General features: G+C 34.8%; 4 protein-coding genes across 5 annotated transcripts; 3 read left to right on the top strand and 1 right to left on the bottom strand.

Moving 5' to 3' along the window:
- Nucleotides 1–161: 161 nt before the first annotated feature.
- LOC130820920 (OVARIAN TUMOR DOMAIN-containing deubiquitinating enzyme 1) lies at nt 162–5,153 on the top strand. Its single transcript, XM_057686471.1, has 8 exons — nt 162–582; nt 2,087–2,152; nt 2,258–2,341; nt 2,436–2,558; nt 2,891–2,943; nt 3,058–3,107; nt 3,199–3,299; nt 4,521–5,153. Exons 1-8 carry the CDS (start codon nt 415–417, stop codon nt 4,776–4,778), a joined length of 903 nt encoding a protein of 300 aa, XP_057542454.1. The 5' UTR covers nt 162–414; the 3' UTR covers nt 4,779–5,153.
- Nucleotides 5,154–5,294: 141 nt separating this feature from the next.
- LOC130820919 (probable inactive purple acid phosphatase 16) lies at nt 5,295–9,746 on the top strand. Of its 2 annotated transcripts, none has more exons than XM_057686469.1 (5): nt 5,295–6,273; nt 7,230–7,454; nt 7,784–8,060; nt 8,387–8,558; nt 9,092–9,746. In XM_057686469.1, exons 1-5 carry the CDS (start codon nt 6,015–6,017, stop codon nt 9,440–9,442), a joined length of 1,284 nt encoding a protein of 427 aa, XP_057542452.1. In that variant the 5' UTR covers nt 5,295–6,014; the 3' UTR covers nt 9,443–9,746. The 2 variants fall into 2 exon arrangements, with proteins under 2 accessions (XP_057542452.1, XP_057542453.1); XM_057686470.1 differs by having other exon boundaries at nt 9,088–9,418.
- Nucleotides 9,747–9,878: 132 nt separating this feature from the next.
- On the top strand, nt 9,879–11,831 carry LOC130820922 (MLP-like protein 28). The gene is made up of 2 exons (XM_057686473.1): nt 9,879–10,208; nt 11,276–11,831. The coding sequence occupies exons 1-2, from the start codon at nt 10,025–10,027 to the stop codon at nt 11,539–11,541; spliced, it is 450 nt and encodes a 149-aa protein (XP_057542456.1). The 5' UTR covers nt 9,879–10,024; the 3' UTR covers nt 11,542–11,831.
- LOC130820921 (DNA repair RAD52-like protein 2, chloroplastic) lies at nt 11,794–17,096 on the bottom strand. The gene is made up of 5 exons (XM_057686472.1): nt 16,660–17,096; nt 16,526–16,563; nt 13,515–13,606; nt 12,395–12,525; nt 11,794–12,288 (listed from the first exon to the last, which is right to left on the bottom strand). The coding sequence occupies exons 1-5, from the start codon at nt 17,004–17,006 to the stop codon at nt 12,285–12,287; spliced, it is 612 nt and encodes a 203-aa protein (XP_057542455.1). The 5' UTR covers nt 17,007–17,096; the 3' UTR covers nt 11,794–12,284.
- Between the last annotated feature and the right edge of the window lie 269 nt (nt 17,097–17,365).

Here is a 17,365-nt window from a genome sequence, read left to right as displayed (position 1 = left end):
TGGTTAATCGGTCTTATATAAGACGAGTTGTAATTGTGTTGGCTCATTCTAGGCAGTGCTGAGCAGGCCACGTGCCTGGTAGACCGCGTCATAAACAGTAAATAACCATGGCATACAATCACCTTTAAACAATGACCCGTGAACACGACGCGCAAGCTACAACACAATTGTAATTTATATATATATTTTTTTACCCAAAATTGATTTTAAACTGACGAGCTTTACATGTGCACGTCAAGTGTTGTGATGGTGAACGAAGTTGTACCATCGAGTCGTGGAGGGATAGATATTTAACACTGCAATTTCATTTCATGTTCCACAACTATTGGTGCTTCACTTCAGAAATATAAGTTCTACTATTGGTGCTTCAACACTCTGTACAATCCAATTGCTAGAATTTTTAGGGTTTCAATAATGGAGAAACAGGAAGAACAGGAAGAAGTTAATTCACATCCGTCGAGCTCCAATCCAACTGCTAATGTTGTGGAAAATTGGGGGAATTATAGGGACGATGGCATCACATGCCAACATTCTGCTCTTCTTGCAGAACTTGCCGACATATCTCCTTTTGTTGCAGACAAGGTTTTTTTTTCTTACCCTAATTTCTCTTAATCTGACTATTCCATTTTATTGTTCTGTTTGGCAAACCCTAGATTATCGATTCTTGATCATTTTATTTGAGTGCAATTATCTGATCTTTGATTTTTGTAATCTATTTTCTTAATACTACCAATTGGGTTGTCGAGTTTATTCGTGAATTTCGTCTTAATTTCTTGCTGCATTTAGGTTGGAGTTTAATTGCGTGGCTAGTTATTGTTGCTGTTAGATGATAATCTTTCATGTCGATGACATTCTTTGGAGTTATTTTATCTTTTAAATCGTCAGTTTGATGGAGTATTAGTAGCCTAGACAATTTGCTATTTAGGGTCTACCCTCTCGTGTAGTGGTTGTCCACTATTAAGTCGAGTGGTGGCTGGATTAGCTAGTGCAATTGCAGATGGTCATGGAAAGTGAAAATGTTTCCCATTCGATGTTGGACGTTCACAGGATAAGTTGAAGTGAACTGAGTATATGATGAGTGTGAAGTACGTAATGAAATAGGAGTTTGATGGTGAGAGAACTTTAAGGGGAGGAACTTTTCTAATATGTTAATGTGTGAGAGGAACTTTAAGGGAATGAAATTTTGATGAATTTTTAAGACCACTTTCTTTAAGATTAAGGCTCTGACATTATCATTATTGTTTTTGTTGTGTGAGAGGAAAGATTTTATATGTGAGAATCGTTCAAGCAATTTTTTCAAACCTTCTATAGTACACGGCCTTTGATAGAGAAGTATAGGTTCCATATTCTGTGTTAGGTTAGAGCTTTGATAACCAAAGTATTTCTTATTCTCTTATGTCTGTTGCATTTTCAAATCTAGATCATATGTTGCTAGAATGGAGCAGTTTTTGAAATGAGGGAAAATGGAAAAGAAATGGGGAGATAATCTTAAGCTAGAAAAGATAGTTTTTGGGTAACTGGTTGTGAGGACCTTGAAGAATTTAATGCTAACAGATTTAAATAAAACCCTAATCTTTGAATGACAAAACCATTTATGTGAGACATAGTGAAAAAACAAGGCTGCGTCGTATCGTACTAGCCATGTTGGAAAGGCTTTCAAATTGACCGAACCGATATTATCCATGTTGTCAAGGTGTAAAAAATTGCATTTCAGTTCGGTTCAATGAATATCTCATGATTTCAACTTGGTGGTAAGAGACCGTTGCCCTTTTTTTTGCATTATGCTGGGAACAATTTGAATTGCCATTATCATGGAAAAACTTTTAAGAGCTAAATGGCGCTTGCTTATTTGAGTTTCCACTTGCATCTATGCCCATGCACTCAAAAACCTAAATGTCTGTTCGCATGCTCAACAATAATTGTTTGTTTGATCCTCCAATATCTACCTGTTGATGTATACATATTTTGTTGTCTCTATTGACTTATTTAGATATAGTTAACAACTGAGTTGATGAATCAGTGCTTTCATATAAACTTTCACATGTGTTTGATTTGCTATATGATTGGATCCATCTGTCTTTTCCAGGAGCCTCTCTCTGCTTTAGCTGCAGAATACCAATCAGGGAGTTCTATCTTGCTTGACAAGATAAAGGTTTTTGCTCCGACTTGCTGGCTGAACTCTCTTATTAATTTATTTTTGATCTTCGAGTGAATGGTTTTTGATCTTTGGTGCATGATAACTATATATATCGAGCAGCTTCTTGAAGAAAAATACTCTGCAATAAGGCGAACTCGAGGCGATGGAAATTGTTTTTTCAGAAGTTTTATGTTCTCATATTTGGTAGGGCTCTAAAGATGATTCCTTTTTTGTTTTTGTTTTTTTTTTTGGAAAAAAAAATTTGTATTCTGAGTGTCTTGTACTCTTACATTTTTAGGAGCATATCCTAGAAACTAAAGATGAGGTTGAGGTAGATCGTATCAAGGCTAATGTTGAAGAATGTCGGAAGACACTCCAGAATCTTGGCTATGCAGATTTCACATTTGAAGATTTTTTTGCGGTGACTGCACTTTTACTTAACTGGATTGTTACAGGGAATTTCATTATTGGGATAGATCCATGATCTTTTTATCGCTCATTTCCTAACATCCCAAGTCCCAAGTCTGATCACATGTACCCTTTTGCACATTTCATTATATTATTCCAACGCTACTAAGTGAGTAATTGTGATTTTGGAGGGTAGGATGTATGCAACTTTACTTTTGTAATAACAAAGGGTTTGTTTTTGATTGACAATTGGTCACTATTGTGTTTAGGAACCACGGTTTTTATATGCTTTTTTTTTTTTTTCAATTCCAATATTGAAAATCCTGCTATGGGGGATATGTGCAGTTATTTCTTGAGCAGCTGGAAAGCGTTGTTCAAGGGACGGATGCTTCAATTAGGTCCTCTTGCTGATTTTCTACGCCCATATATTTTCATTTGTTTATTTTTGTTTTAGATAAACTTATGCTAACACTTGTAGTTTATGTCATCTTTTGCTTCTTTTTGGTCTTCAGTCATGACGAGCTTGTCAAGAGGTGCCAGGATCAATCCATATCTGATTATGGTGGGTTATATTACGTGTTAGACACTTAGACATGTAATATTGATTTCTTTTGTTTGGAAATCTGTTGACATGATTTTATTTCTTTTGTTAGTTGTAATGTTTTTTAGATTTGTCACTTCTGGGGAGATACGAAAGCGTTCAGAGTTCTTTGAACCGTTCATACTGGGATTGACAAATGCCACGGTGGATAAGGTTTGTTTGAACTTTGGAATTGTCTATGACATTTAGCATTTTTTTCATCTTTCTGTTTAATTGTTGCTGATAAATTTTAATTGACTTTGTATTCATTGACATCTTCTGAAATGGTTTGTAACTTTAGGTTAATGACATACAAGTTCTAATTTAATTAAATAACTGTCGAAGTGTAATGTTGTCTAGGAGTTATAGAAGGCACATGTTTGAGTCCAGGGTTTAGAATGGGGATTTTTATTTTATTTTGTTGGAGTATATTAGATAAAATAATCAAAATTTGGAGTTTAGATGGATGTTTATAGTGTGTATGAAGATAAGAAACAAATATGCATGTATGTGATGAATAACTTAATGAACAAATTAAATAAAGACACAAGATTTAAGGTGGTTCACCAAATTAAGGCTACATCCACCATATCTAGCTAGGAGAGTATTAATAATGTGTTTAAAGGACAATCGACAATCTTGAAGGAATAATAATGGAGGAAGAGAGGAGCTAAGAGGAGAATAAACTTAAGCAATAGGAGAACTTTACAAATGAGACTTTAGGCTTACTATTTACCAGAATATGTTGGAGTATAGAGGAAAACAACACAATCAGAAACGAGACAGTAGCTGATCCTGCTGCGCGAACGACCCATCACAGTTCTCGAACAACCCATTACAGTTCTGGAACGAGTAGCAGCTGGCAGCTGGCCTCTTCCATGTCTACCCAAAAGTGGTCAACCATATATGGGAAAGAAAGCTGAATTTTCTCGCCGAAAGAGCATTTGGTTTATCAAGAATATGCCAACCATATATGGGAAAGAAAGCTGAATTTTCTTGCCGCATTAATCAAATTTCCGGACCACTATGATCGTTTGGTTGCATACCGCGTGAATCATAATCATAATTCTCTCTAATTCAGAAAAAAGCATTGCTAATTAGTGATCAGAATGTTCTTTTGCCACAAAAATGCTGGTAACTAGAGATGGCTGTGTTATTGCCTTCACATTGTTCTTTATTTCTTTAGCTGTTTGATTGTGGGAATTAGTTTTCCGTTAGTCGTTAGACCCCAATTTACTCTGCAGGTTGCACTGATCTGCTCCCTGCAAAGTACCCGCTAACAAAGCAGTTTGCAGAATCTAGATCTTGCTAGATAGATTTTTGTAAACTCTATAAGTCTATATTTTTTATGGACTCTCACACGCTTAATATCTTTATATTGTTCGTTATGTGTAGTTTTGCAAAACATCGGTGGAGCCAATGGGTGAAGAAAGTGATCACGTCCACATTATTGCTTTATCAGATGCATTAGGTGTGCCAGTTCGGGTTGTATACCTGGACCGTAGCTCTTGTGAAAACGGTAGTGTTAACGTCAATCATCATGATTTCGTACCTTCTGCCCTGTCAAGTGTTGGTGGTGATGGCTCGGAGATCAACCCATACATAACCCTGCTTTATCGTCCAGGCCACTACGACATTCTTTACCCTATGTAATGCTGCATTGCATTTCTGTAAATGCTGATAAGAAGGGTGATTATCCGTGACAAGGAATAGTTGCAGACGCAATTCAGCAGGTGGGAGCTTTCAGTTAAGCATTTTCTCATTTTAAGTAAAGTTCATTGTTCAAACAAAAGCCTCGATGTTGCATCTGAGGAATTGTTGCGACTGTTCAAAAACAATTTATAGTTCCAGTCATTTGCTTCACTTTAAAAAATATTGTACCCTCGTGAAATAGATCGAGATTTTCCTCTACATAAGGTGGTGACGATTACCTAGGGAAGGCGGATTTTGTATAAATGTCATTTCCGAATCCGAATGGCAATTGCTTTGTTCATACCTAGTTGAATGCTCCCTCAATTGCTTTTTTCATACCCGGGTTAGTCAAGATGTTGCCCTGTCCCGTTGAACTCTTCTAATTATGGACGCAATGGCTGGGTTTTGGCTGAGGATTTGCGACCGCTGACTAGTGACTGAATATGGCCTATAACGAGTTAACAACAATGAGGTTTGAGAAAAGGCAACATGGTGATACTATGAATGTGAATTGATAATTTGCTAATTACTAATGTGATTGGATTTTTCTTTGAAAATCCAAATCAGAGTGATGAGTAAAAGTTTGGAAGGCTAAAAGATTGACTAGAAATATAATAGGTCTATTTGATCATTTTTCAAGAAATTTTTTAGAGGCAAAAAAATTTGAAAAAAAAAAAACAGATAAGAAACAATATTTCAAAAACCTTTGATCTGAATGATTGGGAAAAAATTGAGCCAAAATAATTTGATCGAAACGATAACACGAAACCTGCCTCATTTTGACATGTCTAGCTATTAGTTTTGTCAACTTTAACTAACCTTTTGACTTGGTCTCACACAATAGCTTTATTAGGTTAATCTAATGTAGATTTATTGTTTTATAGTGACCATTTATAATTTTAAAATGATTCTTTAAAGGTTTAAAGTGATAATTTTTATAATCGTAGAGTGATGATTGCTTATAACCTGATCATTTAAAATATTAAAAGTGGTTAATTTGAGAAATAGACTAATTATATAAATTCATTTTATGATGAGACGATTTTATCGTATAAAGCGTTGACAAATGCAAGTAGAAATTACCTTCTTTACATTTTTATTGAACAGAAACAGAACGAAGCCTAAACACTAACACAATTCCAATTTCCAATTCCTACAGAACTTCTTAATCTCATCCCTTTTATTGTTTGAATATTAATGGTTTCCGATAATCAAACAAGAAGAAGGCAAAATATCTATCAGTTGTTCTTCATACTCCTTCAAATTCTGGTTCTATTAAGCTCTCACTCAACATTTGGGTTGAAAATTTTGCAGCCAAGGAAAGTAGGATCTTCATTCAAAATTGCCATTTTTGCAGACTTGCATTTTGGGGAGAATACTTGGACTAATTGGGGTCCTAAACAAGATGTCAATTCTCTTAAAGTCATGTCCTCTATTCTTGAGGTTGAAAACCCAGGTTCTCCTTTTTTTCCCCTTCTAATTTTTAATTTCTTTTTACCTCTGGCTGTGGAAAGTTCAATCTTTCAAAGTGATCATGGCTGTATTTGCACTTTTTGAGAGGGTACTATGAAATATAAGTGGGGTTTTAGAATTTTGTTGTTAATTATTTGGGGTTATAGCTAATTTTTGGTGAATTTAGTATGTTTTAGTAAATTAATTTTTTTGTTTTTACTATTTGATTTTTGATATGTTGATAGTAGTGTTAGGTGTTTTTGACTCGCTTTTTCTCTAATACTAGATAAAAGATATGTTTATGTTTGATCATATAATAGACTCATATGAATAAAAAGTCGGAACATATCTTTAGGATGGTGAGAGGAGTATAACTTTTTCATGTACTTGAAAAGATTGTTGTTTATATCAAGATTGCCCACTTCAATTGCTTTCTCTTTTTTTTTGGCATCTAAGAGGAGATTCATACATTAAGTGTGGTATATTCAATTTTGTCTAAGTTTAGCTGCTGTTGTTAGTTATATAACTATTTATACAGTCAAACAATATGTAGAATGATGCTTATAGTTTTTGGGTTTTGGTTTATAAAATACTTTATCACACCATCACATTAAATTACGTGCACTTTTTATAGACGATGTTTGCTACCAAAGATCATTTAAAAATAACTTTTTGTCATCATTTAACCTAAATATATATAGCCTAAGCCCAAAAACAATTACTAAAATAACAACTATTCTAACTAACAAAACACAAAGACTAATTAATAGTGAAATGTCGATAATACCCTTTGACCCAATTCATCACATTAACGACCACATGAAGTTCCACCTTGCCCTCAAGGTGGTTATGGTTGAAATCCCTCTCGGTTCGTTAGTTAGATACATGATTATACTTTAATGAAGTTAATAGTCCTATAAGTTTGTGATGGGTATAAGCTGTTTGTAATTTGCATGCCAGATTTTGTTGTATATCTTGGAGATGTGATTACAGCCAACAATCTAGCAATAGCAAATGCAAGCCTGTATTGGAATCAAGCTACCTCACCCACAAAAGACAGGGCCATACCTTGGGCCGGTGTGTTCGGTAATCATGATGATGCTCACTTCGTGTGGCCTAAGGAATGGTTCGAAAAAGATGGGATTCCTGCTCGATGTTGCTTACCGTCTAGCTCTTCGTTCATGGGTAAAGATCGTAATTCGTACATATCTTATTATAGATGCAAGAGCAACATAATTCACTTCTACTAGACTTCAAATTCCTGTTTTTGCAAAGTGAGCTTTTTGCACACTTGTTAAAACAAAAACCCCTCAAGTATACGATCTAGGGCCGAAGATTTTTAGTTCTTTGGTTTTGGACATAATGCACAGTATCTCTTTGTTATCACGAACAAGGGTAGGGTTGCGTACATCGACCCCAAAAACTCGCCTAGGTGGGAACCACTTAATGACATTGGGGTTAGAATGTGTCGATTATTCCCATCAGCAATGGTGACATTATATGATACATATCAGGCGATGGAACTTGCAGCTTTTCGGGTACAACAAGAGTCGAGTTGATGAAGAATCAGATAGAAAATGACACGCTATCATTCTCTCAGCAGGGACCGAAAAATCTATGGCCAAGCGTATCGAACTATGTCCTGCAAATCTCATCGTCAGAGAACTCAAAGTTGCCCGTGGCATTCATTTACTTTCTTGATTCCGGAGGAGGTTCCTACCCTGAAGTCATTTCGAGTGCCCAAGCAGAGTGGCTTAAAAACATCTCGAAAGAAATTAATCCCCACCATAGGTAATGAAGTATGTTTGTCCCTCATTTTGATGGGCCCAAAGATTTATTCTTTGGTTTCATATTATAATAGACTATCTTAAAATGATTCATTGAATCATTTGCACTTCTGATTCATGTGAAGTTTTACGTGAAGTTGTAGATGATGTTTGCTACCAAGAGTCGATCAGAAATAACCTCTTTGTTGTCATTAACAAAAGTAAAGTTGCGTTCATCTGACTCCATAAACCCCCCTAGAATGTAGGAGCAACTTAATTGGCTAGCATGCTTTTGAAGTTGTGGAGTGAATTGTTTGGAAATAAAAGAGCCTTTTTTCTTCTAATTTGCAGAATTCCTGAAATATTCTTTTGGCACATACCAAATAAAGCATATAAAAGGGTTGCACCTTGGTTATATTTGATTCCAAAGCCTTGTGTGGGTTCAATAAATAAGGATTCTGTTTCTACTCAAGAAGCTGAATTGGGGATCATGAAGGTTTTGGAAGATCGACCATCGGCCCAGGTAATTTCATGTCCTAAAAACATTAGTGAGAACCCCAGAGTACATTACTCAAGAAACTTTGAAGTTTGCACGTTATAACAACATTTCATTATCCCAATGCCATTAAGTGACTGCCTCTTGAGTGGGGTTTAGGGGGTCGGATGTACGTAATTTTACTTGTTAGTGATAACAAAGAGGTTGTTTTCGGTTGAACTTGTTGGATGATTTATCCCACATCGACAAATTAAAGATAATGTGCACACTTTATATGTTATTTGAGCCTTTTTTTCCATTGTCATATCATTTTGGGATGATATATATCTCTTTGACTTATGAAGTATGTGCACCTTGTGTTTTTCCGTTAAGATGCTGACATTCACAATAATTCAAACCTAATTAACAGACTTTTGACAACAAATATAGTTTTGCGAGTTTTTGTACTTTGGACATGTGCCCAAAGCCATCTTACTATGCATAGTTCTATTAGTTTTAATGTTGAAATAAGTATTGCAATGTATGATCTTAACTAGCCATCTTTGTTTATGTGGAGGTAGGTTGTGTTCGTAGGCCACGACCATGGCAACGACTGGTGCTGCCCTTACAAGAAAATGTGGTTGTGCTATGCTCGACACACTGGTTATGGTGGCTATGGGAATTGGCCGAGAGGAGCTAGAATTTTGGAGATCGTAGACCACCCTTTTGCCCTCAAGTCATGGATAAGGATGGAAGATGGCTTTGTACATAGTCATATTCTTTTGAGTTCTCAAACAATCTCTATGTCTCCAACTTTGTTTTTGTGGGTTTTACTTTTGGTTTTGTTGTTTGGCATCATCAAATCCTTGTTCTCGGCTATTATTTCGAAAGTACAAGCCTTCCTCTCACCGACTTCTTATAACCTATTATGATTATTAGATGTGTAATCTAAGTTGTAATAAATCACAAATATACAAACATTTTATTATTATAAACAGTTTAAATTTGGCCCGACCCCTCTCCAAGTCTTCTCCTTCCCTTAGCCTAAACCATATACGTATACTCCATATTTTTTCTGTTATTGTTCGTCTATATAAATTCTAATACTCTGTTATGATAAGTGTAAAGTAGCATATTCCGTAGACATTCAAATACATCCACAATATCTTTCTCTATATTTTGAAAAATAAAATAAAAAGAAGGAATAATAAAAGTAGTCAAATATGCGTTCATAGCAAGCCATTGTTGAGAAATTAAGTGGACAAGAGAACATAACTATCATCATATACATGTTATAATAAAGGTAAGTGGATACCCATCTATATATACTTTTTCTGTCTCTTAGAATTTGTCCCATTTAACCAAAAAAAACTCTTATATAATACGGTTAAAGTAGGCAGACTCAAAGGGACGGATTAGTAGCTTAGTACTATATATAGACAAGGGCCTACTATAGTCCATATTTGTTAAGTCACTAAATTATTTACTTGGTTAACAAAAGGAGAAGGAAAACTATGGCTCAAATAAGAAAGTTAGAAGGGCAAATAGAGCTGAATTGTTCAGCAGAGAAGCTATTCAAGATGAATATGGTGAAGCAAGCCAATATTCCAAACATTTGTGCCAACATGTGCAAGGTTGAAGCATACCAAGGTGACTGGGAAAGTGTGGGCAGCACCAGAAGATGGGACTATGTCATTGGTATTGAATCTTATTTCTTTTTTAATAGTGAATGATGGTAATAGTGAAACTAATTAAAAAGGCGTTTGTTTCATGTTGGAGGTGGATTTCCGTGGGAAGTTTGTATTGTTTGTAGGAAGATGAGACTACGTTGTTGATCTTACTGTAAAGGATTTATAGGTTGAATTTAGGTTAGTTTTGTGGCTAAAAAAACATAAATCTAGATTTGAATTCAGACTATTACACAAAAAAACCCAAATTCAAGCTTGACCTATAGGGTATAAGAAAAGTAGGTCTCAAACCCTCAAATTCTGATCGAATCTATGTCTAGACTTACAGGTCCAAAATCATGCCCATATCTGATTGCTGATAAATTTTAGTATTTGAAAAATATGTTATATTGTTTCCATCTTAAAATAGATCTCATTTTTAGATAAGTGTTTTTGATCACAATTTTATATTACCTCTTTTTTAAAATTACGCAATAAATTTAATTTGTGAAGAAAAAATAGTTATGAAAATAGGAATAGTATGATTGTATTTTTAAATTTACTCAACTAATTTTCTAAGCTTGTTACGTATGTTAGTTGGTTAATGGCTTAAAGGCTTTGCCTTGTGATAATTTAAGGTCACCACTACTTTGAGCTTGTCAATTGTGTTATCTTCTATATAGACATAGCCCATAGGGATTAGGGCATGCGTAAATATGGTATCTACACCCTTTAATCTAAAGGTTCTTATATAAAATAAAAAAAAAATAAGATAGGGGTATAATAAACCCAGTTTGTCTTGTATGAGATTGTTTCACTATGAGATAAATATATAATTAGTCAATTTTTTAATTGATCACTTTAAATTGTAAGTGATCACTTTATACACTAGATGTCATGTTCAGCCCAATAGAGATGGTATGACCTTGAAACCGTCTCACTTATGTATTTATGAAAATATTTTGAAGGTTCAACCATCAGCTTAAGCTTTTTGTTAATTTGGTTCTTAACATATAGACTAGGAGTACATTAAAATTATTCAAAGTCCAAAGTCCTCGTACTAAGAATAATCAAAGGTGATTTTGTTGCAATTAACAGATGGGAAGGCAGAGTACCTTATTGAAAGGATAGAAGCACATGATGTAGAGAACAAGATTATTCATCGTAGAGCAATTGATGGAAATATAATGAAGAATCATTACAAGTCATTTGCAAGCACATTACAAGTAATTCCGAAGGGAAATACATGTTTGGTTAAAATTATTCTTGAATATGAGAAAATGAACCAAGATGCACCTGAACCTTATCATTTGCTTCACTTTGGACTTGCTATTTTCAAAGAACTTGTCTCTCACCTTACTTAACATTTAACACCAACTATTAGTTCGTGCGATTAACTCAGAACTGATCGTGTTTTTTTGGGTTAATAGGGAAAATTCATATGAACGTAAACTTTACGATGTTTGCTATCTACTATGTGTGTGTTGTATCTTTAATACTTTATTATTGATCGTTTTAAAATATAAATGTTTTAGACGATACTTAGTGATTTTTAAAAATAAAAAGAAATGACTGTAATTTTAAGGTTGCATAACATGCCCATGCAACACGTTGTATGAAAAAGAAATTAAATAAAACTACATTATTAATTCCATAACGCTACAGGTTGTAACGTTCTTGAAAAATGAAAACATATATGCACCTAAAGTGTTTGAGTCATGTTAAACACTGAACAACTACTTAAAACGGTCGCCAAACAAACCCTTATGTAATGTCAAAAATCATCTTAAAGAATTAAGCTTATCCTAGAGCATTTGTTGTTTCGTTACGTAAATAGATAAAAGCCTCTTAAATGAGATCACAACACAATCGAAATATGGCCTGCAAAAGAAAACTTATTGTAAAAGTGCAAGTAAATACAACAGAACTACTTAAATGCTACATCAATGGACAATATAACCTCTGAAAATTGCTCTAAAGAATTGCTCGAAATGGGAGTTGCCGTCTTATAGCATCAACACCATTACTCCACCATTTAGCATCCATCATGAATTCATTGTTCGGGTTTAGTCTCAGCAAGAAATTACAACTCGGCAGCATCAAGCTTTCACCTGATGTTCATTTTTCGAATGTCAACACGTACGATATGTCATGCCCTTATCTAGATATGATTTGTATGTACATCAAAATCCAGATTAAATGAGGGAAATAGATTACTCGTGGTACAAATACAAGCCGAGCCCAAAACGAGCACACGCCTTGACAAAAGCTTTCTCCTCTGCTGCAGCAACTGGATCAGCGGTATTAGGGTCACTAGACAATATTGTTCCGGTAGCTTCACGATAAGCCTGTAACAAAGTAACAAGAAAAAAGCTCGCCATTAGAATGTGGTCCCTTGCCCTTGAATTTGCTACAACTTCCTTTTTAATCTATCTTAAAAAATTTGCTACAATTACCTTTTCAGTTTCTTTAAGAATTTGCTACAACTCTAGTTTTTGCTATGATCATGCTCTTTCTTTGATTCTCATCCACATATGAAACTTATCTTTTTATCAAAACCACACAGTTCTCTAAACTCCCAGAAAAGTACACCTTTTCCCCCTAACCCTTAAAAACTCCCACTTCATACGTGTGGCGATTCTTTCCGGGACAAGGGAGTATAATAAAACCCAAGTGGTGTGATCTAATACAACAAGCACAGAACATTATACTAGCTAGAAGCCAGTCCAGACAGGGCTGATAAACTATTAAAGTGGATCAGAGTGCTACATGGAACAGAAAGATAACTTTTACTGTCCCATAGAAACACCAAGCATGGATCAACAGAGGCGACTAGCAACAAAGGCTGTGCATCACAGATAGGTAAAAAAAGACATGTGACCAAGAGAAAACAAGTTGTATCATAAGTCTAAAAGACTTTTAAGGATTAAGTTTCACAATAGAAAAATGGTACCAAGCTTTCAAGAAAGACACGGGAAAAATAACATTTTCTATCCAGAATGAAATTCAAAAATAAGGAAGCATGGACAAATTTTTGATAGAAAACATTTCTAGTTAAACAATCTTTCAACTAATCATCTACCCTGCACAAAAAAAAAAAGTAAAAGATAAAGGGAAAACATCCATCCAGAATAAACTTCAAAAATAAGGAATCAAGGACAATTTTTTATAGAAAAACATTTCTAGTCTAGTACAAAAACTTTTTCAACTACTCACCTACCCTCCAATAATGCAGTCAAAACATACATCCAATAATGCTCTAAGATGACTTGATACGATAGCAGAGACCCAAATACCCTAAACCATGAAAAAGAACAGCAAAAGGATTGAAACCCACCTCTCCATCAGATCCTCGTATAGTGACACGGTAGACAACTGTTACACTTCCATCATCAGCGAAGATGCAATCCCTCACTTCACCACACCAACCTACACATGCAAATATGAATGTCAACTTTGTTGGAAGTAGTGGAAAATTGGTAATTTCTCTCATGGAATTTCTGTTTGGCACTCCAACCGGCTATTTACAAAGTTTCATTATATCTTCATCAAACTAGCAGCATTGAGGCATAGGTTATATATTCAATAAATCTAAAATATTTACTTTTTTTAGCCATAGTGGGACCAAACTCAGTTATTTCACACCTATTAAAAATCAAGTAAAAAATGGCCGTGGCATTTCTGAGCAAAGACATAATAGAAACACAACAGTAATCTCTTTATCCTGTGGATAGGTTCCTCTTCAAAGGCACTGAAATGACACTGCCTTGGACTATCATCATGGCAGCACCCCACTAGCACGTTGTGGACAGATACAAGAACTTCAGGACAATACAATTCATAATTCATTCACAGATTTTCATTTCTTAAATGCCAAAACAAGATTCAGGGACTCAGCACCAAGGATTAAGCATACAATCACACGATCTTTGATTATTTCTATATTACATATAAAGATGATCTTATCCTAGTTGATTTAATACTCATCGATATTCAAAAGAAGCCCAAGATTACATGCCTTGTCCTAAAAAGTAAATCTATAGCTCCCAAATAATTTGTAGAAAACCCTATCACAAAACTATATAAAAAATACGAACAAGAAAAGGAAAGGCAAAAAGAATAAGGATCAGACTTCGAAAAGAACTAAATTATAAGGTACAAAAGCCACACAAAAAGAATTCGCTATCAAATTAATTCATCATCAAGTGAACAAGTTTTTTCAATAAAAAATTGTGGTAATGTACATTCCCCAATTCAATACCCATACAAAGGGAAAAAGCCAACGATCCACGCAAATTTGACCAGCAAGTAAAGCCAATTGCTGGATGCAACGGAGGGATCAGGATTTCAGACAGTTGTTCATCATGATTCATGCCAATAGCCTTCTCTAGGTGAGGTCCATAAAGGATATACAATAACTAGCAATCTAGCATTGCATTCCATCAATGCCATCGAGTGGCTCTTGCCTAAGCGAGATTGGAGGATTGGATGTAACAACTAAGTCAATTAAGAAGGAGAAAAAAATTCTCCCATCGCACATGATTAAGGAAATCCACTAAACAGCTCCCTCTACCACTTTTTATGCATCGAACTCCCAACTCCTCTTCACCAACAAAAGACGACAAGATTCTATTATCTCAATGTCGGTGATTCGCAACTAGAATCTCATGGTCTCACCTAAACAAGAATTAAGGGTGGGATGTATGGGACCTTACCGTTCTAAAAACAAAGAAGCTGTTTTCAATTGACTTTCATAGAATTCATGATCTCCAACTTGACATAAATAAATTCACATGACCATACAACTCCTTTAATATGATTCACTGTAATAAAAAAACCAAAGAACTATATATATTTAGCCTCATCGAGAATTCAACACGTCACTATAAAAGACACTTAAATAGAAGATCATCCAATGAAGTTACATTATAATAGTTTCTTCCACATATATCAAAGTTCCCTATAAAACCACTTAAAAACCACAAGTCCACAACACCACCAAAGTTTTAACCCCAATAATATGGGGTTGGCTACAAAAACCAAGACAAATAAATGTGAAAGATTATCACAACAATGACAATACTTATTTGAACTTATCTTTAATACTAACCTAAAAATAAGAATTAAGAACATCAATTGCATTGATCAACCACATATATTCTCCTCATCCATTTATTCTTATTCGTAGCAATTTTCACTCATGTTATCCAAACTTTTCATTGGCCTACCTCTTTTTCTTCAAGCCTTCTCAAGTTTCAAACTTCCACTTATTAGTGAACTTTTCTAATTGATTCAATTTTCAATCTTCTTTGCACATCACTGAACCAATGTCAATTACCTTCTCTAATTTTGTCTTCAATACCGGTGACTAAAACCTATTCTTATGTTTTTATTTTGAATTTATCCTTTAAGATATGTTCATTTATCCATTTTATCATAAGTATCTCACATATTTCTAGATGATCTCCTTAAAATCACAAACGTTTTGACTCATATAGTAGTGTTGGTCTAATAGTGATGGCCATAAATTTTTCCTTTGACCTTGACACACCTCGGTTGCATAGTATTTTGATCGCAACTCTCTATTTCAGTTGAGCGTACAAAATCCTTTGGTTTACATCTTAATAATATGTTTAGTGTAAAAAAAGGAGCCAACTTAGAGTGAACTCTTTCATATCCAACCTTACGTGCACTATGATCCTCCATGCCTAAACGAAAATTTATATATGTCGTCTTACTTTGACTTAATCAAACTCATTTGATTCTATAGTTCATCCGCTGAGATAAAGTCATTCGCGAACAACATAGACAATGAAATCCCTCCCGAGACAGATCTTGTTATTTATTTTCGGATCACCGTGAATAGGAAATGGTTGAAAAAAGAACCTTGATGTAGACTAATATTGGAAAATCTTTAATGGAACCTCTATATATCCTAAAATTGGTTTATACTTCCTTGTGTATATCTTGGAATATATTAATATACTTATGTGGCATATCTTTCTTTTATCATAACCCACCATTGGACTACTAACGAGAGTCATGTCTACTTGTAGACTAACAAAGGAAGTAAAAGTATGTTTTTAAGTACCCAAGAGGAGAGCTAGGGCCTAGGGGAGGTCCGGAAGGGGAACCAAAATCAAACCTAAGAACTTACATGAAAGAAACTTGTAAACGTTCGAACTGAGACAAGACCTTAAAGAAGTATTAACAAATTAGGAATTGCAAATAGAAACATACTCCTATATGCACAACATAAGAAATCAACTACTTTTAAATGTCCAACCCTAGCATCACAAAACAATCCAAATCCAAATATTTAAAAAAAGGGTTAAGATTGTACAGCACCTGGAGCATAAAAGCTCAGCATTCGATTAGCATGGTACCTGATCAACAATAAAAGAAATCAATTTATTAAACAAATTAGCGCATGTCATAATCAAATAAGTAACACAAATTGATCAAAAACAAAAATGGCACACCATGGAATAACTTTAGCCTCAGGTTTAAGATTGTTATCAGGAATCCTCTTATTAAGATCTCGAAGAATCTCAGCAAGTGGACGGGTGATACAAGAAGAAGCCGTTTCAAACGGTACCACGTAATTAGCGTTGGGAACTGCCTTTTTAACATCTCCGCCACCTCCACCACCACTGATTTTGGGATCGATAGCTCCCACGATTTGCTGTCTTTGTATGTAACCTAGCTTAATCGGCAGAAACAATCGAAATGGTGGTGAATGAATCGATTTCAATAGGAATCGATTATCCATGGACACCATTGACGTCGATTTGGGGAGGATTTTCGTGTTTTGGAGTGCCATAGCCATATTAACCACAAGCTCTGCGCTGACTTTGTTTACCTACTACGGCCGCGTCTTGAAACTGAACTGAAACTACAAAGACTGATTTTCAAATATGAAAAGAAAATTTATAGATTTATTGAATTTATTTTTTCTATTTAATTATGTTTGCCATTTTTTATATCTCAATCTCACCTACCACCTAGGTTGCACTAATACCGACACGGACACGACACGGGTACGAAAAAACGCCAACTTAAAAATGGCGGACACGGGGACATAAAAATGGTAACATAATAAATATATCAAATTAAAGATAATTTTACAATCTTTCATTTGATATATGTAAATAAACACTTTAAAAACATAAAACTCACAATTTTTCA

Source organism: Amaranthus tricolor, chromosome 8, assembly GCF_026212465.1.
Source record: "Amaranthus tricolor cultivar Red isolate AtriRed21 chromosome 8, ASM2621246v1, whole genome shotgun sequence".
NCBI classification, from domain to species: Eukaryota; Viridiplantae; Streptophyta; class Magnoliopsida; order Caryophyllales; family Amaranthaceae; genus Amaranthus; species Amaranthus tricolor.
Note: the sequence above shows the minus strand (reverse complement) of the source record. Positions and strands in the feature narration are given on the sequence as shown.

Bases quoted from the DNA above. Each gene is read 5' to 3' on its own strand.
- LOC130820920 (XM_057686471.1), top strand. From the start codon at position 415: ATGGAGAAACAGGAAGAACAGGAAGAAGTTAATTCACATCCGTCGAGC. The intron at 2,153-2,257 runs GTTTTTGCTCCG...TATATCGAGCAG, and splicing joins TCTTGCTTGACAAGATAAAG to CTTCTTGAAGAAAAATACTC. The intron at 3,300-4,520 runs GTTTGTTTGAAC...CGTTATGTGTAG, and splicing joins CAAATGCCACGGTGGATAAG to TTTTGCAAAACATCGGTGGA.
- LOC130820919 (XM_057686469.1), top strand. From the start codon at position 6,015: ATGGTTTCCGATAATCAAACAAGAAGAAGGCAAAATATCTATCAGTTG. The intron at 8,061-8,386 runs GTAATGAAGTAT...TCTAATTTGCAG, and splicing joins GAAATTAATCCCCACCATAG to AATTCCTGAAATATTCTTTT. The intron at 8,559-9,091 runs GTAATTTCATGT...ATGTGGAGGTAG, and splicing joins AAGATCGACCATCGGCCCAG to GTTGTGTTCGTAGGCCACGA.
- LOC130820922 (XM_057686473.1), top strand. From the start codon at position 10,025: ATGGCTCAAATAAGAAAGTTAGAAGGGCAAATAGAGCTGAATTGTTCA. The intron at 10,209-11,275 runs GTATTGAATCTT...TGCAATTAACAG, and splicing joins AAGATGGGACTATGTCATTG to ATGGGAAGGCAGAGTACCTT.
- LOC130820921 (XM_057686472.1), bottom strand. From the start codon at position 17,006: ATGGCTATGGCACTCCAAAACACGAAAATCCTCCCCAAATCGACGTCA. The intron at 16,564-16,659 runs GTGTGCCATTTT...ATTGTTGATCAG, and splicing joins GAGGCTAAAGTTATTCCATG to GTACCATGCTAATCGAATGC. The intron at 13,607-16,525 runs GTGCTGTACAAT...TTGCATGTGTAG, and splicing joins GCTGAGCTTTTATGCTCCAG to GTTGGTGTGGTGAAGTGAGG.